The sequence below is a fragment of the Aquarana catesbeiana genome, linkage group LG05 (assembly GCF_042186555.1).
Source record: "Aquarana catesbeiana isolate 2022-GZ linkage group LG05, ASM4218655v1, whole genome shotgun sequence".
NCBI classification, from domain to species: Eukaryota; Metazoa; Chordata; class Amphibia; order Anura; family Ranidae; genus Aquarana; species Aquarana catesbeiana.
This window is the reverse complement of record NC_133328.1, coordinates 64,545,449-64,569,942: the sequence shown is the minus strand read 5'-3', so window position 1 is coordinate 64,569,942 and position 24,494 is coordinate 64,545,449. Positions and strand designations below refer to the sequence as shown.

General features: G+C 41.3%; 1 protein-coding gene across 1 annotated transcript in view; it reads left to right on the top strand.

Moving 5' to 3' along the window:
* MPP7 (MAGUK p55 scaffold protein 7) overlaps window positions 1-21,416 on the top strand; it is a gene marked incomplete in the record, with an annotated part of 615,576 nt that extends 594,160 nt beyond the window's left edge. The window contains 2 exon segments of the mRNA XM_073629838.1: window positions 6,163-6,306; window positions 18,786-21,416. Coding sequence (XP_073485939.1) covers window positions 6,163-6,306; window positions 18,786-18,965 — 324 coding nt within the window.
* Window positions 21,417-24,494: the final 3,078 nt, after the last annotated feature.

Genomic DNA, 24,494 nt, shown 5'->3' with positions numbered 1-24,494 from the left:
AGTTGAGGAATTGGCATTCTGGGGTCTTCCAGATGCAAGATCTAGCATGTCATTCAAAATAGAGGCATACCGTAATGCTTGGATATGTAGTTCACTCACTGTCAGAATACATGCTAGTACTTGCAGCTCCTTAAGACTTCAGTTCATCTACAAGTGTTCAGCTACATGCTGCCTAAGCACATTGCATTTCCACTTTTCCTTCTACCTGCAGGAGACTTTGTTCTTGTAAATGTCCTCTATGATCTGAGCTGATCCTATTATCCCATTTATGAAGTTTTCAAGCAGCTACTCCTTAAGAGCTCACTTGGGACACTGTTAATTTAGTCTTACTAAGATTTTATTGCCATTGTAGCGCAATTCCTCAGTTTTATTATGCCCACCTGACTCAGCAAGTATCGGTCTCCTTGCACTTACTCAGCAGTATCTCCCCTACTTGCCAAGGTTCTTGGATGGAGTTTTGAAAGTTATCATTATCCAGAGCTTTGAAGTGAGTGGAAAGCCTCCTTTACTGAGCTGTTAAGGCACACACCTAGCACAGGCTGAGGGCCTGCCTCTTCTCTCATGTGTACTTCGGTTTTGCTGTAGGAATAATCTGTTAATATATAACACAGACCTGTACTTCCCTAATCTTATCACTATAGTTTATGAAACATATTGCACTATCACTGTTATTTAGACAATATATACCATGGCAGAACTTCTGCCATATAAAGCCTATATGGAATATGTGTAATTTTAGGTGCTGAATTTGCTCATCAATGGATCATGAAGATCAAACAAATTCATAATGGATGCAATTGCTCCATTGAGGCTGCTCTTAAACACAAACACAGAGCCCCTATAAAAGGACCTCAAGTTTGGAAACAAAATATACAGTACAAAGTCCAAAAGAGGTGCCAGACCATAGAGCTCTGAGTCCAAAAATCTTGTTGGTTGTTCAAAGGTATCGCCCTTCAAGGCTCACATGTTGCATAAACATAGGAAGACTCAAAATGGCAGACCACAATTAATTGATGAAGGAGGAAAATAGTAGCAGCAGCTCATTGCTGATACTGAACGAGTTTGATTTAAAATCTCCCGGGCGCTATGTCACTTTTTTATCAAACAGTTGGCTGTTCTATCTTGTCTTGCTAAACAAACGCTACTATGAAAAGCTTATGGACTCTTAGTTTGTTGGTTGGAGGCTCTTTTTGGACTTTGTGTACAAAGAAGGCTACATGTTTCTGTAGCAAACAGTTCCTCATGGAAGACCGGGAAGAACTGTCCTAAATAGCATGACTTGCCCATAGCATCCAGTTACATTCTCCATTTTCGTTTTCCAGCGCCATGTGGAAAATGGATATGTTGACTTGGACAGCTCATATAACTCTCTCAGACACAAGGGAAAACTGGTTGTGGAACATCTTGTACCCCCCCACCATTCTTCCTCAGTCAGTACTTCTACAATAAACTGGGCTGGTTGCAGACAGTATTGGGTCCTATTTGTGACATGAGACTCACAAAATGGCTGCTAACAAGCCATTTTGTAAACATTAGTGCACGGCTTAAAAAAAAAGAAAAAGTCTGTGGTTTTAGACTCTTCCTGCCATTTAGTGTGAATCTGGCGTACACAACTCATTACCTCCTTCCCACCCACCACTTTAAAGGTACATATCGACTTTTGTTTGCTTCAAACAGGTTTTTGTATTCTTGTACATGTCTATGGAGATGCAATCATTGCTTGATACAGGTCAGAAAGAGGTCAACTACAAGTTAAATTAATTTGTTAATGAATGATCTCAGAAGCATCTCAAACAGATGTCATCCGTGTAAGCCCAAAACCCATCGACAGAGTCCCTAATATGGCTGCCCTGCTTACTGACATAGCCCCCAGCATCTAATGGAGGATGCAGCAACTAGTGAGCAATCTCCTGCTTATACTATTGAGCTGCATTAATATGCTGGAGCCAGAGAGCCCAGCCAGTATGGTGCTAGATATGTTTGTGAAAAAAAGCCAGTGGCCATTTTCTGAAACTTTGTTTACTAATTGTACCCTTTCAGTACATTTTTTAAATGTTAGTAGAAAAGGTCATGTGAATTTGGCAACTGCACTAGTTGCCTACAATGTAACCGATGCCAGCTGGTTACTTAACATCATACTGGGGGCTATGGCCGGTAGCTCATTCATGTGTAGGATCACTGGTGGCTTGTGGATCACATAACACAGACCCACAGCTGTTTTTTTATTTTTTTTTATATATCCTTTACATTCTGAACCACTACTAGTAGTCTTGGACTCCTTACAATGTATCATGCTTGGAGAAGAGCTAACAAGCCACTGAGATGGTTGGTTTGCCCCAGAACAAAAGTTTCTAGCCCTCTTTAGCTGAGATCATCCCCATGAGTAAGTCCTGCTGTTAGTAAAATAAGTTGGGGGCGTGGCTTTAGGTGGGAGTGAGCAGCTGTCATTATAATAAACCGTGGCTGGAGTTGAATGTCTTCAGTCTGTAGCCCGTTACTTGGATGGTGAACGACTGTGGAGCAAGAGCGGACTTCAGGGCCTTGGCACCCGGTTGATTGCAGGGAATCAAGGAGGATACAGGCTGACCTGTGAGGGTTGGAAGGGGTTGGGTTCCCCCTAGCTTTTACTTAATGATAAATTAGTCCAGGGGTAGGCAACCTTTGAGAGGCGGAGATCTACCTGAACAACATTAAAGAGATCAATGGGGTTCGGCACACTTTTTTTTTTTTTTAAAGAAAGTAACTAGCAAGGTCTAACTAAATAGTAATGAAAACTTAGAAAAATATAGTAATATAAATATCACTGTAAAAATATATACAGTGGAACCTCAGATTGCAAGTAACGCGGGTAACGAGCGTTTCGCAGTACAAGCACTGTATTTTTAAAAATCGTAACTCAGTTTGCGAGTGTTGTCTCGCAAAACGAGCATGATTCAGGCCAAAGTGATGTGCAGTACCGCTTTTGGCCTGAGGTGGGGGGGGGGGGGTGCCGGAGCCAAGCAGAGCTGAACGTCACGTTTGGAAATGCACAGAAAGGCCTGAGTACAGCATGGTTGACCTCAGCAAATCTCAGGTAGGAAGTCTTTCCGAGGTTTGCCAAGGTCCACCGAAGTGTCCTTGGGCCTTTACAGGGGTCTAAATAAACCTCTGATGTCCCACTTTTGAGACAGAGAATTGAAATCAAAGACACAGTCCTCAGTCTCCATCTTTGCAGCCTCAGCTGCAGAATGAATAAATGGGAAGTGCTATAAGGCTTCATGTTCATTCACAAACTGAAACATAGTAAACACAGTTTACTATGCTTCAGTTACGAATAGATACAGGAGTGATTGGTACCAATCACTCACTGTGTTGATTCAGGAAAGGAAGGGGCTGGAAAATATGATATTCTTACTGGCCCCTTCCTCTGTTCTCCATCCTGAAAGCAGCAGCTGTTGGGAGAGAAGAGAAGGGAAGCTGGCAATGCTTTGGGGGGACAGGGGAGCACTCAGGGGGCCTGGGCAGCACAAATAAGAGTAGCCTGCACAGGAAGGGCAGCGGGGGCGGTATGTACAGTTACGATTTTCTGTATTTTCCTCATGCAGCCTCTGAATGCCGGCGAGAGGGAAAGGAGGAGAAGCCAGATTTTAGCAGCTGCATGAGGAAAATACAGAAACTCGGTTCCTATATATGCCACCCCCACTGCCCTTCCTTTCCAGGTGTAAAACCAAATGTGATAGGCTGCACGGGTCTCTGGAGCATGCATAGGGCCACCATTGCCACCCCTGACACTACGCCAGTGCCATTCATGTCACACATGTGTTCCTCTGCTGTCTGCACACTACAAGTCCCAACATGACCAGGACTCACCCCCTTCCCCATGCTTGCTTCTGCAACTCTCCCACATATGTGATGTCCTCGGTCCCCCCTCAATGTGTAGAAAGGGGGAGGTCTCAGTCCCCCTCAATGTGTAGAAGGAGGGAGGGGAGGTCCCAGTCCCCCTCAATGTGTAGAAGTCCCCAGCCCTGTGTCCTGGACTGTAGAATGTTCTCAGCATCTTCCACACCCCCCCCCCCTCTTCCCATGTTCTGCTCTCACCTCCTCTCTTGAGCTGCCCCCTTGTAGCATCTCTGGGCTGGCTCCAGCTGGACGGAATTAACCTCGCCGTGACTGACAGCAGATTGGGGGTGGGGCAACAAGAGAAGAGAAAAGTGATCTGCGGGGGACTGGCATGGAGGTAGAGGTGAGGAGAGGCAGTAAGAGAGAAGGAGTAAGGCACAAGCTGACAGAGATGGATGGACAGGGAGGACACCAGGTTGGGAAGCAGAGGGGAGAAGACTGCTCGCTACTGTGCAGTAGTCGTGCATCATTGCTCCTCTACTCAGCACCTGGCACATGTGTGGAGGGGTATGGTCTGTTCCGTCACACTCCTCCTCTCATACCATTGTCCCGCTGCACACACACAAGCATGCTCTGATCGGAAAGCTTAATGTGAGAGGGAGACTTAGAGGGTGCATCCATCTGAATAGTAGAGGGGAAACCAAAAACACATTGCCTTCTGACAGTTCCCATAGATCTCTATAGAGCACAAATTTGCATTGCACTGTCCAAAAGACACGCTAGACCTGCACTGCGAATCAGCCGCACATATAACCCCACAGAACAGTGCCCAAAAGTCATCTGTTTCGCAATGCACAAAATGCATTACAAATCGCAGAAATATTTGTGGGTCGGCGGGGTATGGACTCATTGGCGATCTACCTGTCACCTGCCGGTGGTCGACAGATAGATCGTGATCGACCGGTTGCCGACCCCCGAATTACGCTCTCTGGCAACTGTAAAAAGTCTGAATACCACTTTCATTTTTCACGTACTTTGTAAGTGTAAAAAGCCAGTTGTTTGGTTAAAACAGGTTTTCTTTCAGGCAATTAATTTGTCATGACATTTAATACAATAACATAGCAAATTATTTTTGTAAAATGTAGAAAGATTTTTGAGCCCAAACCCCTTCTGTACAGAAACCTGACTTCTCAAATTAACATCATCACCCAAAGCTAAGGCTGGCCATACATTGTACAATTTTCTTTCCTTCAACCATGGGTTGAAGGAAAGAAAATTGCTTGATTCTACCGCCAACACCTTCAGTGTTAATGGGGGAATCACTCCCGCTGCGCTATTGTATTCTGACAGCGGGAACTTTCCCCGCCATCTGAATACTATGATTACTCCTGCCAGCTATAGCCAGCGTCAGTAATCCTATGGAAAAGAGTTGACAGGCTAGTTGTACTGAAGTTGATCAATAGAACCACCCTGCTCACAGATGGATAAAAATTTGGGTAGTTCCTGTCCGGTCGAATTTTATGGCCAGCTTTAAAATTGTGTTGGGTCGGTGTGTGTGTTAAATTAGAATTACCTTATGAAGCTCTAATATGAAGATCTGGCATCACATATCACCCAGGGATGTCCTCCTTTGAAATCTGATGCTGCTCTTGCCTCATTGACCTATTATGACCTGAATTATGTACTTGAACACTTTTTTTTAACCTCTCTTATTTAAATTTCACCTGAAATGTTTTTGTGCCAAAATGACAAACCTTATAAAAAAATGATTTAATCTTCCTCCTAAACAAGCAGTCCAGAAAAGGGAGCAAATACAATCTTTGAATCAAACATATTTGGACTTTAAACTTGCCAAATGAGAGTGAAAAAAAAAAACTGTAAAAATTTCCAGGCCTTTTAATGTGACTTTCTGTCCAGATATGACATCACCCAAGTTAAAAGGGGAATTATTAATAGACAGCAATGGTGGCTGACGGTGAACAAAACGGATTTAGTACGAAATGAAAATATCCATTCCGTATGTTTACATAGATCTGTTTGAAATATAATTGCCACCAAATTCAAAAAGCAGAGTGTAAGCTTTGGGCATCAAAATGCCTACTGGCTGTGGTATATGAAGTGCCTGCCAAACTGATCAGACTTTCCAGGCCTGGCACAGAGCGTGGAAATTAAAGCATTCTAACCATTGAAATAACAGCAGATACAGTAAGTGTTTTAAATGCTAGCATACGAGTGTACATATTTGAGAAATGTAATGTGTTTCCTATTACTGAATGTCTTTATTTTCTTACGGGGACCGATATCTGATTTATTTTTATTTTTTTATTCTTTAATCCTTGGTAGAGCATAAAACACCTAAGGACCTATGAATTTAAGCCTTACGTGATATTCATCAAGCCACCATCCATTGAACGCTTGCGAGAGACGAGGAGGAACGCCAACATGATCTCCAGCAAAGATGAGCGGACAACCTCAAAACACTTCACAGTAAGTGGTGCTAGAATGGTGACCATAATATGATCCTTAACCTACAGAACAATTGCCATGTTTTGTAAAATGTATAAATTGCGCATTAAATGTTAGCGACCTTCATGCTACTTGTGATAACCCAGCTAATTCTGTTATGTTACAGGACTTGCAAATGAAAGTTTAACTGGGCATGTTTAGTTTTCTGTTTTTAAAAAGGAAATCTAATATAGATAATATCTTGCATACTCTGATACAAGTTGCCACCAAAGTGTAGAAAATAAAACAATTAAAGTAATGCAGGTATGTTGGGGTCTTGGGGACCAGAGTCGATAAAACTGAATATGAATTACTACATAAATAAATATTTTGAAAATGGGGTGCATCTCAAATATTTCACAAACAGCCAGCTAAGTGTCTCCTCTGCTGCTAATCAAGACAGGGTAATTTGAGCTTAGTTAACCACCTCTATACAGGGCACTTATACCCCCTTCCTGCCCAGACAATTTTTCAGCTTTCAGCGCTGTCACACTTTGAATGACAATTGCACGGTCATGCTACACTGTAACCATGTGAAATTGTTAGCATTTTCTTCACACAAATAGAACTTTCCTTTGTTGGTATTTAATCACTTCTGGGTTTTTTTTATTTTTTCCAGACCAAAAATTTAGAAAAAATTAAAAATACGTTTTTCTTAGTTTTGTCAGTAAATTTTGTAAATAAGTAATTTTTCTCCTTCACTGATGGGTGCTGATGAGGCGGCACTGATGGGCACCGATGGGCATTGATGAGGTGGCACTTATGGGAACTGATGAGGCGGCACTTATGGGCACTGATTAGGTGGCACTGATGAGGAGGCACAAATATGCCACACTTATGGGCACTGATAGGTGCTACTGATATGTGGCACTGATGAGCACTGATAGGCGGCACAGATAGGCGGTACTGATGGGCATTGATGGGTGGCATTGATAGGCAGTAGTGATGAGCATTGATGGGCAGCAGTGATGGGCAACACTGATAGCCAGCACTAACTGGCATCACTAATGGCCACTTGATGCTGGCACTTGTAGGCACAGATTGGTGGCAGTTGTGGGCACTGGTTGGCACTGATTGGACCTGGCAGTGGTGAGCAATCATTGCTAGTACTGGTGGGTCCTTAATTGTAATTTACATACCTAGCTGTCCCCTGTAAGGAGATGCCTCTGTCAGTGTGAGGCGAGGAGCGCCGATTACTGGCATCTCCGTGTTTACATGTGACCGGCTCTGATTGGACACAGCCGATCACATGGTTAAAGAGCCACGGCTGCAACTCTTTACACAGATCGGGGTCGTGCCGTGTCCTAGCAACACGGTGCGGCTGCACGCTTGAGTCATATGACGTCCACCCAGAACGAGAGCCGCACCGCCCAGCCATCATTTGACAGTGGGCGATTGGCAAGTGGTTAAAAACATACAGGGACTTATGTTATTATTATTATTCAGAATTTATATAGCGCCAACAGTTTGCACAGTGCTTTACAAAATGGGCATATATATAGCAAGCACATGAGAAAATGTCCTACTGTCCTACTGCCTCTAGCAACAAATGAACTTCCAACTGCCATTTTTCTGGCTATACACTAGTAGAATTTTATTGAAAATTTTTTTCAACATTTTTATTGTAAGATTGTTCATTTTGATTTCCTAATCTTTAGTGAGGTCAAATCAACATTCGATTTTGGCCACAGTGATAAGAAAATTTGCAAGAGCTGTATGTGGCTTTTATTCTGTAAAGTCCATTCGTTCAAAAGCAAATGTTAAAAGTAAAGGAAATTTAGAAATATTTGCGACTGACATTGGTCAAGCCTTCAAATGTCCTGAGAATTTTTGACAAATATTTGTTCAAAAATCTACTAGTGTATGGACAGCTTTAAAGAAAGAAAGATTCTGATTTGCTGCTTTGAGCATTTTCTTTTTCATTTTCTTCAGCTTCCTTACAAAGGCCATTTTTGTGCTTTTGGTGTGTTGCTGTATAACATTAAGGAGCAAAGGGGCTACCTCCAGCTGAGGCTGCTATATATACCAATCAGCTATAACTTTATGACCACTGACTGGTAAAGTGAATGACATTGATTATCTGATTATAATGGCATCTGAAAGTTGGTGGGATATATTAGGCATCGCAGTTTGATGTGTATGGGGCTGCGTAGCCACAGAACGGCCAGGATGCCCAAGCTGACCCGTGTCCATAGTGAAAAGTGCCTACAATGGGTATGTGAACATCAGAAATGGATCATGGAAAAATGAAAGAAGGTGGCCTGGTCTGATGAATCACTTTTTTTTAATGCATGGCCGGGGGGGGGGGGCGGGGGTGCTTTGCCTACCTTGTGAAGAAATTGCTCCAGGATGCACTGTGGGAAGAAGGCAACACAAAAATGATTTTAAGGTGTTGGCCTCTAAATTCTCCAGTTCTCAGTCCTATCGAGCATCTGTGGGACGTGCTGGAAAAACAAGTCCGATCCATTGAGGCCCCACCTCGCAACTTACAGGACTTAAAGGATCTGCTACTGACAGCTTGGTGCCAGATACCACAGCATACCTTCAGAGGTCTAGTGGCATCAATGCCTCAACAGTTCAGATCTGTTTTAATGGCAAAAGCGGGACTACTCAATATTAGGTGGGTGATAATAGTCAATGGCTGATTGGTGTATGTCCCATAGTTGGGAATATTTTAGAATTAAAGTAGAAGTAGAGACAAAACTTTTTTTCCATTTTTGGATAGAGTAAGGGAGGGTTATAACCCCAGTTGGTTTATTTTTTGCCATCTTTGCCCCATTAGGGAGATTTACCTTCCCTTCCTGTTCCAAAGCCACATCAGGAAGTGAGAGGAAATCCCTGCAATTTAAGGGAATCCTTTGGGGACCCCCTGGCCATCAAAATATCCCCATTGGAAGATTTCTTCTCTAATACTTTTCTCGGAACAACCCAAAATTTGGTATTTCTTTTCTTTTTTGTCAATGATCATGGTTTGTATGTATGTATGTATGTAAGATAGGGACCATTGATTGTAAGCTCCTTGAGAGACAGGGACTGATGTAAATGTACAATATGTAAGGCACTGCCTAAATTATAATTCTTTTTATTTTTTTGCTGTCTAGTTTAAAAGTGTGCTAGGGACTTTGTGTATTTTCTTTGTATATAAGCTCCTGCCACCATGTACACCTGTCCCTTTTTTGCTACTTTTAAAAAGTGGCTGTTTTTTAAAAGCAAAAGTCAGCGTCCGTCACACAGGCCCTTCTATCGAAATCTTAATTGTACAGAAATCTTTTTCTTTCTTTATACCAAGCCAAAGAAAGTTTATCCTTACTTAGATAAAGCTACAGTTGAACTTTCCAACCCTTTCTATATAGAATTCATCGGGGTTAAGGTTTAAAGCATGGGTATTCAGTTTCATGCCACTAAGATTAACCTCTGTAGCATTAAACAGGTTTTATTTCCTCCTTATACAGCACAAAAACCAACATTTATCAGAATGCTGCCTATTAAGATAAAAGCGGCAACTGAATTTTACTGCACTTATTAGCTAGAGCAAAATGTGTTATTTTTTCATAAAACTTTATTATCTTAAACATTTTCAGGTCTGGCAATAAAGGGATTAAATAAAGCAAGCATTTCATAAGTGTGCTCAGTTTACTCAGAAACTGGCATTACAGAGGTTGGAAGTACATGTTCATTTTGGAGAACAGTGACAAAACAGTTTTATTGTACATTTGTTGAGTATTCAGGAATCAAAGACGTTTAAAGGGGCAGGTATGAAAAACCTGGACCGACAATGTAAATCATGGACTTTTGGCAACTACACGCTATGACTGCCAGCTAAACTCCATGTCTGGCTAAAAAGCTTTCCTGGCTTTTGAAATGTTGCTTTATCAGGGAAGTTTTATTGCGTTTCCCTTTCATTAAATAAAGTTGAACCTTGTTTTGACATGAAAGAAAACTAGATAAAAAAAAAAAAAATTCCCAAAATTCCCGGACCTGTTGGACCGATATGGATTACCCCAGTGGATGCGTTACCGCTATTTACAGCTGGGACACGCTGCTAGGGCCCAGTTTCCTGACGTACCTCGCTTTCAGGCCGATCCCAGAAAAGCTTCTGGCCCCGGGAGACCTTACTAAACCCCTCTCTACCGTATGCGGAGCACTCCTGGGCACTGACTCCCCTATACTTGTGGGAAAAAAAGGACGTCAATTTTGTTTGGGAGCCACGTTGCACGACCGTGCAATTGTCAGTTAAAGCGACACAGTGCCGAATTGCAAAAAGTGCTCTGGTCAGGAAGGGGGTAAATTCTTCCCGGGGCTGAAGTGGTTAAGCTGGGCTTCTCCTATGGGTCACAGGAGTGCAATTTGTTTTGAACTCCTGTGACCCATTTTCAGCGGAGAGTGGTCTGAATTCCGCTCTCCGCTGACGTCACTGCTATCAGTCGAGGCACCGCATCATTCCGACTTCAGAAGTCTGGATCCGCCAGGTGCTTTGATTGATGGCAGTCTCAGCGAGCCGCTGAGACGGCCACTCCCCGCCCCTCCACAGCTCATCACTCCAATGAGCATGGAGGATCAGAGCAGGAGAGACGCTGACTGACAGGCAGCATTGCTCTGCTTGGGGAGGAGTGAGAACCGATCCCTCGGCGATGTTCGATGGCTCAGTTTTCAGTGCAGAGACCCCGGGGGACAGGTGCAGCATCGGTCTGATGCTCCATCCACCGGGGTAAGTATGATTAGCAAAGAAAACCATACTTCTCTTTTAATGTTGGTAATATATTCTGGTAATATGTGCAATGGCATTACAGCCAATGGAATTTACAGTTTTTTTTTTTTTTTTTTTTACATTTTCAAGTTGTACTTCTGCTTGTCAAAAAGCAATATATTTGTTTATGAAACGTGATTTTATTTATAAAGACGTGATATATCACAACGGCTGAATCTGTGTCTGTAGTGCATGTTCAACTCTTAATACCAAAAATAATAACATATTATTAGATTTTTACTCCAGGAGTATATAATGAGTTTGGCAATTCTAAAGAAATGCTTAAATAATGCATTACAATGTAACTAAACCCATTCGATTTTAGTTGACTAAAATGTACTGGAGATTTTAGTCTAGTAAAATGTACGACTAAAACAATTCAGATGACTAAAATACGACTAAAACTAAAATGGCATTTTCGTCAAAAGACTAAAACTGAATCGAAATTTGATGTCAAAATGAACACTGCTTTATTCTGCTTTATGTTAGCAGTACAGTACTTATCTCTATAATATAGTAGAAGGGTCTAGAGACAGTTTCCAGGGTGTCAGGTCATGGATTGCAGATTATAACTATTTCAATTGAGGAAGGGAAGAAAGGTGCTAATTAGTTACATTCATTTACATTTACCAACCGTGACAGCTTCTCATTTTAAGACAATATCTTGCTTTTCCATTAGACCACAGTTTGTACCTGAATCTATCGTATTTCCTTAACATGATTCTTTTTTTAATTTCCTTTCCTGGGTAAACATGGCTAATAAAAGTCTGAAGAGCATAACTGCCAACTTGCTTGAGTAGAATTCCTCATGTGTAGTCATTTCCTGTGCAGCGTCTCCTCGCTCTCTGACCATAGTGTCCATGCGAATCATCCTTTTATTGGTTTGTGCTGTTAGTAAACACGGGGAATGCCAAACATGTGGACTCCCTAGCCTGGTTTCCTTTATTACATTGAGATACAATATTTTTAGATCCAGTATCTCACAAAAGTGAGTACATCCCTCACATTTTTGTAAAAATATTATTATATCTTTTCATGTGACAACACTGAAAAAATTACACTTTGCTACAATGTAAAGTAGTAAGTGTACGGCTTGTATAACAGTGTCAATTTTCTGTCCCCTCAAAATAACTCAACACACAGCCATTAATGTTGGCTGGCAACAAAAGAAAGTACACCCCTAAGTGAAAATGTCCAAATTGGGCCCAATTAGCCATTTTCCCTCCTCTGTGTCATGTGACTCATTAGTGTTACAAGGTCTCAGGTGTGAATGGAAAGCAGGTGTGTTAAATTTGGTGTTATCACTCTCTCTCTCATACTGGTCACTGGAAGTTCAACATGGCACCTCATGCAAAGAACTCTCTGAGGATCTGAAAAAAAGAATTGTTGCTCTACAGAAAGATGGCCTAGGCTATAGGAAGATTGCCAAGACCCTGAAACTGAGCTGCAGCACGGTGGCCAAGACCATACAGCGATTAACAGGACAGGTTCCATTCAGAACAGGCCTCGCCATGGTCTACAAAAGAAGTTGAGTGCACGTGCTCAGCGTCATATCCAGAGGTTGTCTTTGGGAAATAGACGTATGAGTGCTGCCAGCATTGCTGCAGAGGTTGAAGGGGTGGGGGGTCAGCCTGTCAGTGCTCAGACCATAAGCCGCACACTGCATCAAATTGGTCTGCATGGCTGTTGTCCCAGAAGGAAGCCTCTTCTAAAGATGATGCACAAGAAAGCCCGCAGTTTGTTGAAGACAAGCAGACTAAGGACATAGATTACTGGAACCATGCCCTGTGGTCTGATGAGACCAAGATGAACTTATTTGGTTCAGATGGTGTCAAGCGTGTGTGGCGGCAACCAGGTGAGGAGTACAAAGACAAGTGTGTCTTGCCTACAGTCAAGCATGGTGGTGGGAGTGTCATGGTCTGGGGCCGCATGAGTGCTGCCGGCACTGGGGAGCTACAGTTCATTGAGGGAACCATGAATGCCAACATGTACTGTGACATACTGAAGCAGAGCATGATCCCCTCCCTTCGGAGACTGGGCCGCAGGGCAGTATTCCAACATAATGACCCCAAACACACCTCCAAGATGACCACTGCCTTGCTAAAGAAGCTGAGGGTAAAGGTGATGGGCTGGCCAAGCATGTCTCCAGACCTAAACCCTGTTGAGCATCTGTGGGGCATCCTCAAATGGAAGGTGTAGGGGCGCAAGGTCTCTAATATCCACCAGCTCCGTAATGTCGTCATGGAGGAGTGGAAGAGGACTCCAGTGGCAACGTGTGAAGCTCTGGAGAAATTTTTTTTAGCTGCCAGTAAATACCTTATACAGCCCACTTCCTTTTTCTTGTCTGGTAAAAAGCCTAGGCTTATGACATCTTGCACAGCTCTCTCTTGTGAGTGTTTGCTAGGAAAGGGGGGGGGGGGGGGTGAATAATAAGAGGGCCAATGAGTGCTGCAGAGTTGGAGGTGTGTGTCTGTGTAAATCCAGGAAGTGAACAGGCAGCAGCTTCAGCTGCCCACAGTTCCAGAAACGTCAGTGCAGCACTGGATGAAAGATGCAAGGGTCTGTCAGGAGTCCAGAAGCTCATTGACCTTTTATACACACACACTAATTACAAGCAAACAGATCACAGGTGAGGATGGTTACCTTTAATAGTCATTCTGGCACCCACCGATCATTCGGTACAGGCAGATTGCTGTTCTGTCAGTAGGGAAGGCATGGATCCTGTGTTTCTGCAAAGCAGGGACATGGATCCATGTCTTCCCCTAGGCACACAGTTAACCGTTTGATCACCCCAATGTTAACCCATTCCCAGCCAGTATCATTCCCAAAAAAGTGACAACAGTGTCAGTGTCCAATTTGTCTTCCGCAATATCGCAATAAGTCGCTGATCACCGCTGTTACTAGTAAAAAAATAAATAAATAAAAATATCCCCTAGTTTGTAAACACTATAACTTTTGCACAAACCAATCAATATACGCTTTTTTATTTTTATAGCTGAAAGTAAAAACTGTTGTTTTTTTTTTTTTTTTTGGTTTTTTGTTTTTTTTTTTTTTTTCAAAATTGTCTGTTTTTTTGGGGGTTTTTTTTCTTGTTTATAGCGCAAAAAATCAAAAGCGCAGAGGTGATCAAATACCACCAAAAGAAAGCTCTATTTATGGGGCAAAAAAGGTCATCAAGTTTGTTTGGATACAGTGTCTTACAACCGCACAATTGTCAGTTAAACTAACGCAGTGCCCTATCGCAAAAAATGGCCTGGTCAAGAAGGGGGTAAATCTTCTGGAGCTGAAGTGGATAATGTATAGTAATTCATTTGTTGTTTTTGTTATAATTTCTTTCAGATTAGATAAAATGGGTTACTATTGTGATCTGGAAATCAAGCAAATTTTCTCCGAATTTCGATTTGTAACAAAACTTCTTGCATGCCTCATTTCCATTGTAAATCTAAAAAAGAAAAAAAGAAAATGTTTTCCTCATCGTAGGTTAGTGAGGAATAAACCGGTATTGTTAATTTTTTGATGAAAGTAAACCTGGCAATAGATGTGGTGTTTTTTGGGGTTTTTTTTTCATAGTGAGCTGAACGGGAAAAAAAAGAACAGATTCCTCAATGTACTCAAAGTGGATGAAAGAATCTTCCCCGCTGAGACATTGTATTCTGACAGCAGGACTGTCCACTGTCAGAACACACTAATCAGTGGTTGCCTCCGCTGATTGAGAAAGGTTTTCCAACATTCCCATTCCACAAAAGTCGATCTAACAATCGACTTCTGTCAAAAATGGATGCCCACACATGGATCAAAATTCAGCCGGTCCCTGCTGATCCAGCCAAATTTCGATCCTCCTTTGGCCAGTTTAAGACCTGCAGATAACTTCTGGATTGTTCCTTTTAGCTTACCTTACTATAATCTGACAACTTCATTGGTCCCAAACCCATACTGTGTAAACGCCATGGTTTATATGCGCTGCACTGATGATGGCAAACAAGTCAGAAACCGCTGTATGTAGTTTAGAATAAATGTCTCTGTTATATTAGACTGCATGTGGTTCTGGTTGCACATGTATCCTAGTGGCATACAGAAATTATTTGCATAGCCATAGTCACTATCCTGAAATGTGTACTGTATATACTCGAGTATAAGCCGAGTTTTTCAGCACATTTTTTTGTGCTGAAAGTGCCCCCCTCGGCTTATACTCGAGTCAAGCACTTTTCTGCAGCAAAAAAGTCATTTTCCTAACTGACTTTGGGGCCCCGTATTTTGGGGGCCACTTGGTGCTAGGAACCCCAAATTTGGTGTGCAAACCCAGTGGAACTAGTACCACAACATATCCAAAGTTGGGGTTCCTAGCACTAAGTGATGCCCCAAAGTCGGTTCGGAAAATGTCATTCTCTGCTGCTTCTAGGAACTCCAGCTTTGGCTATATTGTGGTGCTAGTAGTTTGCACACAAAATCCGGGGTTCCTAGCACTAAGTGGCCCCAAGATACGGGGCCCCAAATTCGGTTCGGAAAATGTCATTCTCTGCTGCAGAAAAGTGCTTGACATTTTCTGAACCGATTTTTGGGGCCCTGTATCTCGGGGGCCACTTGGTGCTAGGAACCCCAGCTTTCAATATTGTGGTGCTAGTTCCACTGGGTTTGCACACCAAATTTGGGGTTCCTAGCACTAAGTGGCCCCGAGATACGGGGCCCCAAATTCAGTCAACTGTGTCCATCTGCAGCAATGTCATTTCGGGAACCTTTGGGTCCAGAGACCCCAAATTTTGGCTGCAGCTAGGGGGCATCTAGGAACCCTTAACTACCGAGTTTGAAGTTCGGGGGACCTATGGCTGCAAATGGGCACAGTGAGGTTGCAAATGGGCATTGTTGACCCTCTTTTCCCCTTACAGCAGCTGCGCATTTCTCACCCTAGGCTTATACTCGAGTCAATAAGTTTTCCCAGTTTTTTGTGGTAACATTAGGTGCCTCAGCTTATATTCGGGTCGACTTCTACTCGAGTATATACGGTATATATGGCAAAAGTACCCTCTAGTAGTCTGTCTTTTTCTCTGTTCTGTAAGAAATTCAGATTTAAGTACTGGGAGAATCCTAAGAGGTAGGAGGAGCACAGTAATGATCTCATCAATGTGCGCATCCCTCACTGTCCAGTCCTAGGTTGGGTCCTAGACTAGGCTGCATTGCTGAGCTCCAGTGGAATTTTGAGGAAGGTCCAGGACCTGGCTGGCTGTTCTGGATCACAAACCTGGCTGCATAGAATTTCAAATCTTTTGGCGGTTAAATAATTCACATACTGTACATGTATTGGAATTGTGTATTTAGCTGGTTGCTTAGAGTTCAGCCAATGTTAATGTTTCAGAAACCTTGTTCCTGTATATAGTATTTAAATATAAATGTGCATAACCTTTATACGCCACAAAGGTTGCATCATATCTACCCTGCTATCTCCTCTTGATGCTGGAGATGCCCAAGCGATCCTGCTGGATTTATCCATGTATTCTGGGAATGTCCACAGATCCAATCCTATTGACAGAAGGTGACCCAATTTATAACCACTTTGACAATCATACCAGTCCCACTCAAGGTAGGGGTATTTCTCCTGGGATTAGTTGACTTGCTGGCTTTTGACAGGGCTTCCCACACCCTATTGGGTATTCTATTATTTTAGGCCAGAAAGGCTATTGTGCTCCCTTAGAAGTCAGAAAGGCCCCCTAATTTATCCCTTTGGTAACACCTTGTTAATTTAATGGTCCCCCTCTACAAAGCAACATACTTTTGTCGAGGCTTGCCCAAAAAGTTTGAGAAGGTCTGGAACTTATGGACAGAGTCAGACTCCAATGTTGATGACCATAATGCTTATGGCCTAAACTCTTCATCTTGAGGTGATCACTAATCAACCTTTAGTGTGGGATTGCCACCAAAAGCCAGCTGTGATATCTCCATATAGATATGAGAGTAGCTGATAAATTTTGACCCCATGATTAATGGTTCTAGTGGGTAGAGAGGAGCACAATATTACTGTGATCTATTGGTCCTGTGCTATGTTCCTTTTATTGGTGTCATCTGAGCAATAACTTGTTAGTAATTCTACTAGTTATATGGTATCAACTGTTAGTTTTGTAAGGTGTTTGTATACTTGTTAGCCGGAGAATGCCCCAAGGCTATATTTTGTACTTTAAAATGTCAAAGCTCTTAATATAGAGAAGTTTCAAAAAAATAAAATATATATATATGCATTGGGGCAGGCATTTATCGCAGGAGGACTGATTCTCCCTTGTCCATTTTTTCATTAATTCAAAGCAGTGTTAGACCTAACAGCAAGCATTTATTATATTGCAGCTTACCAATAGTTAGATGCAATGGCTGCATTTGTTTTAATTTCTAGGCTTTCTTGTATTTTCATCTAGTAATCCAGCCAGTACGCCTGTTGTTTTTCAAAAGAACAAGCTCTTTTCCAGATGTATTAGTTTACAGGGCTGAGACAAACCATTTAATACTGACAGGGGTGTTTACAATGATCAGCCTCAATTTATTTATATAAAACCTTTGTCCCAAAAGGAAAAAACATTGTTTGCTATAACTGATTTTAAAGTAAGATCTGGAATTTGGCTTTAATTTGTTATTGCATTTAACTATGCTAGTACATCTAACACAAAGGTTTACTAAAAGCAGAAGTATTAGTTATTGATAAAAAATTACCCTTTTAGTCCATTATAGTGATGTGCTCCTTTTACACAGCCACATTGAAGGCAGCCTATAAGGTCCTCCTTTGCTGGTACTGGGTCCCAGCCCACATTGCCAAGTCAAACCCATCCTATAGTGATAGATGCTTTTGGGGCTGTGGTCAGCGAGGAGACAAAATCCACATTTAGTGGTCCTGCCCCCTGTAAAGGGTCCACGGACTCCTGTTCACCCTCATACACGTATCTTTCTGCAAGAACGCCAAACTCTCACTGCTCCATTGTCTGATCCCAGGCCTCTTCTCTTACCAGCAGAAATTGTCCACTTACCTATTCATTGGAGCTAAGTGCACAGTAGCTAGGGCCTGGAAAAAGCCAGCTGTATCGTTTTCAGAGTGAAAGAGCATCCTGATGACCCTTATGATCTATGAGAAGATGACAAGTATCCTCCATGACACCCATGCTAAATTTCTCAAAGTGTGGGCCCCATGGTGGTCTTATATGCTTCCAATCTTATACTCGACCAGCCTAGGCCTCTCAAATTAACGTACCCCTAACCCCAGTCTGGGGGAACTTCCCTCCCTTACCCCTCCTTCGTTCCTTGTTTATGCCCCTCTTTCTTCTCCTCCCACCCTTTCTTTCTTCCTTGGCCCACTAATTCCCCCCCTTTTTTGGGTTTTCTTTTGTGTTCCGTGTTCAGTTTGGTTTTGTTTACCCCCATCTTATCAGACAAGTCCACTCCGTTTATCCACCTTAGCCCCTGAGTCCGAAGACTCAGGCATACAGCGTTGACCCCTGGCCTCAGTCGGAAGGTCATTGTTAGTTCAGAATTTACACTCTATGGCACATTTTTTTCTGTGTTCTTGTGTGAAATCCTGCATTGTGTCTAATGTTCCTATCCCCTGCATGGGAATTTTGCATCCGTTCTCTGAATTTCAATAAAAATCATTGTACCAGAAATGACCCTTTTAGTATGTTTATATTAATTTTTACATTGGTTGCACTTGCTGTTTACTAACATTTGATCATTCTTGTCATTGCAGGATGAAGAATTTGAAGAAATGATAAGATCAGCACAGCTCATGGAAACCCAATATGGCCACTACTTTGACAAAATTATAATAAACGATGACCTCACTACAGCACACAATGAACTCAAATCCACTCTGGACAGGCTGGAGAGAGACAGCTTCTGGGTCCCTGTAAGCTGGCTTCATTCCTGAACTCCGCAGCACCAAGAGTTTTTATTTTATGTTATTTTTTTAAATATCTGTACAAACAACAAGCGTGTCACAGTGGGATTCCTCATCCACTGTGGCTGAATTCATTTTAAATCCTGGTTTGCTTATGTTTTCCCTCAGAGACGGCTGAAATCTTTTCACAGATAAGACGTTTTGTATGTAAAGAGTATGTACAGAGAAGTCATACAGGAAGTAGATTTGTTACAGTATGTGTGTTTTGTTGGTACAGTGGACCTCTTCTATGAAGTGTCTGACTGAAGAAACTACTGTGTATCTCACTTAAAGTAAACCTTTAAAAACAGCCTTTCTAAACCTTAACCTTAACATGGAGGAACCCTTGAGATAACTTTCTGGTCTCAGGGAACCTCTGCTAATAATACTATATCTATGGCTCATGATACATTAGCGTTCTGGTCAGTGGGAAAAATGCTCCTTACATTTGTGGTCATTGGGAAGAACCTCGGCCCCTTACTAAAAAGCTAAAAAGATGAAATAGTGTCAGTGGTTTCTTATGAGAGGCAGACATAGCTCATTGCTCAAGGAACTGGTAGCAACCTCTGGAGGAACCCTGGTTGAGAAAGCCTTCTTTAAAGTGTGGGGGCTGCCTTTGCTGACCTTCTGAAAATGCTAGCTGCCCAGCTTTTTTCTAAGCCACTGCCTCGTTTGTGGTTCAGAATTGAAAACAAAATTGATGTGGGTGCTCCACTCAGAAGTCCAAAGAAACATACTATAACCACGGCAAACCTTATATTGTTGATATGTTTATTAGAGGTTCCTTTAGAGCCAGTGTGGGTTAATAAAGATATTTGGTATTTATTATTAAACTGTAAACATGTGCCGTAGAAATATTATATAAAAGTATGATTTATTCATAAATATATTCATAAAAAATATACATACATATTTTTAGGACTATGTTTTATGGTTATATCATTTACATATTTTAATATCAAACATGTTTATTAGCCCTTATAAAGAGGATGATTTCTGAAACGCGTTGGCCTCTCCTTGGGAACCTTCAATAGAATTCCAACTATATAAAGAAAGTAGTACTACTAGAATATACTATAGCCATAGTATAGTACATTCTTTTGGACACAAACATCCCCCTTACTGAATGCAGTGCTGAAGTTCGCTTTGTTTTTCCCTCATGTATATATACATGGAACTCTTCGATATCTCTACATTGACAAGCAAGCATCCTACTATATCTACTTATATGATAGAGTGGTGAGGAGTTTGAACCGTTGCAAGATTTTTATTGTGGTCTATGCCCCTGATTTACCCAATCTATCTGTCCTTATCACCAATTTTGTTGGGAATAAAAGTAAGGGTAAACCAAAATCTTTAGTTGCTACCAGAACAGGAGTTCTGAGCAGGCAAATCTTTTAATGGGGACACTTGTTCCTATGACAATTGTCTAAGAGGATATTTCCCATCCTCTAACTTCTTGTTGAGTCTAAAGGAAGTGAAAGAAAATCTCCCTAATGGGACACAGATGGCAAAAAATAACTAACAGTGTTTTTAAGTCACCCCTACTCTATCCAAAATGCAAAAAAAAACTATGCCTTACATTTATCTGCATTCTTGTTCTGGGGTAGTGAAGGTAATTAGATTAGTGATTTACCATGAAAGCCAGACAGCTAGCATTTGCAGAATAAGAGGACATCAATGGCAGCCTCCATGGTTCTATAAGGTAAGGTTTCCTTTAACCATTAGTAAGCTTTACTGTTTCTTGGTCTATCATGCCTTAGCAACAGGAAGTTAAAATGTGGTTTGGTCAGTTGAGGGGGAAACACAGGTTGTTCCTAGGTCAGACAATTTATTCATGAGGCCTAGTGTTGTCTATTGTGGATACTAGATAGTAACTTTAAGGTGTGCCTACTGCCAATCCACAGTAGAGGATCTTGTTGTATGGGTTAATTATATTGTCAGAAGGATAGAACAGGTCTATTTATGAATACGTATTGAAACTACTGGAGTATCAGGGGCTTAGCTTGTCAAGCTTCTGCAGTAAGAAAGGTCCCACCATAATATAGGGAGCTTATGCTTATGAGTGTGTCACTATGGGGGAGATTTGCTAAAACCGGTGCACACAGAATCTGGTGCAGTTGTACATAGAAACCAATCAGCTACTAGGTTTTATAGTCAAAGCTTAAGGGCTCATGCACACTGCAGCTCAAAAAAGCTGCTTTTTTCAGGCATTTGAGCTTTTATTTCTGCCTATAAAACCTTGAAGAAGCTTGTTCTTTTTTGTGCTCTTTCTCGCGTTTTTATTGAGCTCTTTTGAGTTTTTTTGAGCATAAGCGTTTTTATTTTTCACAAACCCTCCTAGTTGGTATTTTCTTAATGACTATAAACAAAACAAAAAGCTGGAACAAACGTTTTTGGGCGTTTTTGAGCTCTTTTGGACACTAGGTCCTCTCAAAAATGCAAGTTTGGGGGGGGGGGGGGGGGTTCTGCCTGTAAGAGCATATGCCTGAAAAAGCCAGAAAAGGCCCTAGTGTGTATGGACACATTGGCTAACATAGAGGGAAGTTTCTAGGCAGAAAAAAATGAGAGCTCAAAAGCCTGTAAGAGCCGCTTCTTTGACTGTCTTTGAGCCCTTATTGAACAAGTTGAAGTTATAAGCAGATTGGTTAATATGCACAGCTGCACCAGTTTTAGTAAATCTCCCCCTAAGTCAACCCGACATTTAGGCTAGTAGAGCGTCAGTGAGTATTAGCACTCATATTCACCTTTATAGCAATTGTCTGTGCACATTTACACACACTGCCTGGAAGCACTAGTGCCTAAAAAGCCTATACAAGAGTGGGCACAGTAACAAAGGCTCAGGAGAAAGCTCCATTTAACAATAGGATTTATACTTTCCTATTCTGATGCACTGACTTTGGGGTATTGCTACATTTAGGTGAGTCAGTAAGCTTTGCCTTTAATCCTTGAGGGGGGTTTCCCCTCTTCTTGTTCCTCTGTTTTAATCATGTTTTATGGCTACCTTTAACCCAACTGGTGCATTATTTCTCTCTTTAATGACTGCAGGTGCCATTGCATTAATGATGCACATACTAATATAGGACTAACCATTGCGAGCAATGGTAGTTCTTGAATAAGTGTCCAAGATGATTCAGACAAGGAGTAAATGAGTATTGACAGAGATCATTGTTGTCTATGGTGAAATGTCACATTGTGTGCAGGAATTGTTGAAGATCTTAAGGATGTACTGCCATGTGTTTAATGCACTGATGGTTTTAGCACTTTGGGGGATAGAGGGATTTGTTTTTTTTCATGAAGCTTTATTATTATTGATTAGGTCAAAAACTTTTGGTCGATTTTTGTACTTTTATGTTGGATTCCTGGCAAAAAAAACAAAAAACAAAACTTTTGGTCAAAGACAATTGTTACGGGATCAGTTAAGCAGCCAATAGGTTATGACATGAGTTTAATACACTGGAAGAAGACTTCATTAAAATGGGTCTGTGTAATATGACACAAAAGCTTTTATATGTGGGACTTATAAACACCCAGGTTAATTTGTATTTCAGGAAAACATTTTGCAGCATGTGGCAGACTGTCATGGCTGGGTTGAAAATATGTGTAATTTACAGTATCATTTGTTTTTTAATTTTTTAAAGGAAACCTGCAATGAGAAAATGTATGAGTTGCTACTGGTCAGTCATCTGTCAAAATGTTAATCCTTTGGCTGTTATTTTGTTTCAAAAATTCCGTTTTCGAAGTTACTAATCCCAAACAAGTATAGAGAGTTTATCATTTCCTCTGAGTTTATTGACTGCTTGTTTCGGCCAGTGACAGCCAGGCAACTAGCACTGGTTACCTCCATATTTCTCTCCGTAAAGGTTTCCTTAAATATGTCTTTGTCCCAGTGGACAGTACTGATTATTTATTATCATCTACATTTCAAAAATGCATAATCAACCCAGGAAGACAGATACTAGAGATTTATGGTGGGTCTCATTCATTAAAGTGTCTGAAGTAAGAACCAAGTGCATTGCCCCATAACAGCCAGTTGATTTAAGCTTTAATTTTCCAACTCTCAATTTCTGTTTCAGGTTTTAATATCATTGTTCGCTTTAAGGCAGCACAGACAGTTCTTAATTCAAGTACTTGAGTAGACCTGCTAATAATATATAACTGTGATTTACAAAAGTAATCTTTAGTGGGGTGAGGAAAAAATCGTTATATCTCTTGTAAAAGCAGTGGCTACAAAGCGGCAAACTCCTCTGATGAGGATCTAGTTTTGTATGAAATATCTTTCCATAAGTTTTTACATTCACGTTGGTAAAGCATGTAACTTAATGCCCACAAAAGAGGAAGCCCAGCCTTATATTGATTGAAAACAGTAAAGATCAGCCAGGAAAATTCATCCTTACTGATCAATTGTTGGCCAGGTTTTTTTTGGAGTGGTCATAAAGCGTGCATGGACAAACAATCATGCTCAAATCTAATGAAGACGGTCTTATGTCTGTGGGCACCATTACATTCTGTAACCCTTTACACAGGTCAGACTTTATGCAGTGGAGATTGTCTGTGCATGCTTCCTCACTTCTGTATATAGAAATCACCCTGGTGCATAGTGAAGCTGATTAAAGCCACATGTGCCACCATTGCTCATGTAACCCACTCCTGGTACTCACTATATAGAGCCAGTGATGGACATATAGCAGTAATGAAGGTACTTTGAGAGGAGATGCCAAGGTGCTTTGCCCATCCTGGGGTTTTCATTAAATGCAGCTTACACGGCCCACTCGCAATCTGTAATTTGCATGATCTTGCCCTAACCTTATTGTCACTGCCACAATGATTCATGGGTGACTGCACTGCTTGTGTATCATACACATAAATTATATTTATTGGTAAAGCCTTGCCACATTTCCTGCCTTCTACTACAGGTGCAATCATTTTGTTTTGCACACTTAAGTGTCTTTAAAAGTCTGGTACGCTCAAATAGAACACTCTGTTAAATATAACGCAATGAATAATATTAACACACACACATGTATACACATATAATGGTTTCAAAATATTGAGCTAATGGTAATTGACAGAAGTTCCTGTTGTGAGGAGGGATGTGTTTCACCACAGTTGACTGTCTAGTAATCACATTGTAAGACATTACAGATAATTTTGATAATTTTCCTGAAGACTCCAGTGCCTAAAATGACTAATTCTATAAAACAATAGGCTGCCCTCTGCGTCAATGTGATGAAACATAACCGTAGGTTTCCTACATTTGAGGGAACAATTACATATATGCTTGTGCATGGCCAGTAGTAGTCGCGTTCTACTAGACTTTTTCTGCAATGTTTGAAAATCTTTCATGGTTTATCCAAGCCTATCAAATAGACCTGTGGCTTGGGTAAGCTACAAAAAGTCCAGTTGAATGCAACTAACTAATACTAGCTCTACCATGACCTGGATGAATAAGAACCTTCACAGACATACTTGTGGATGGCTTTTAGCAACACTTTAAGGTCATTTTGTAGGTTGATTAGT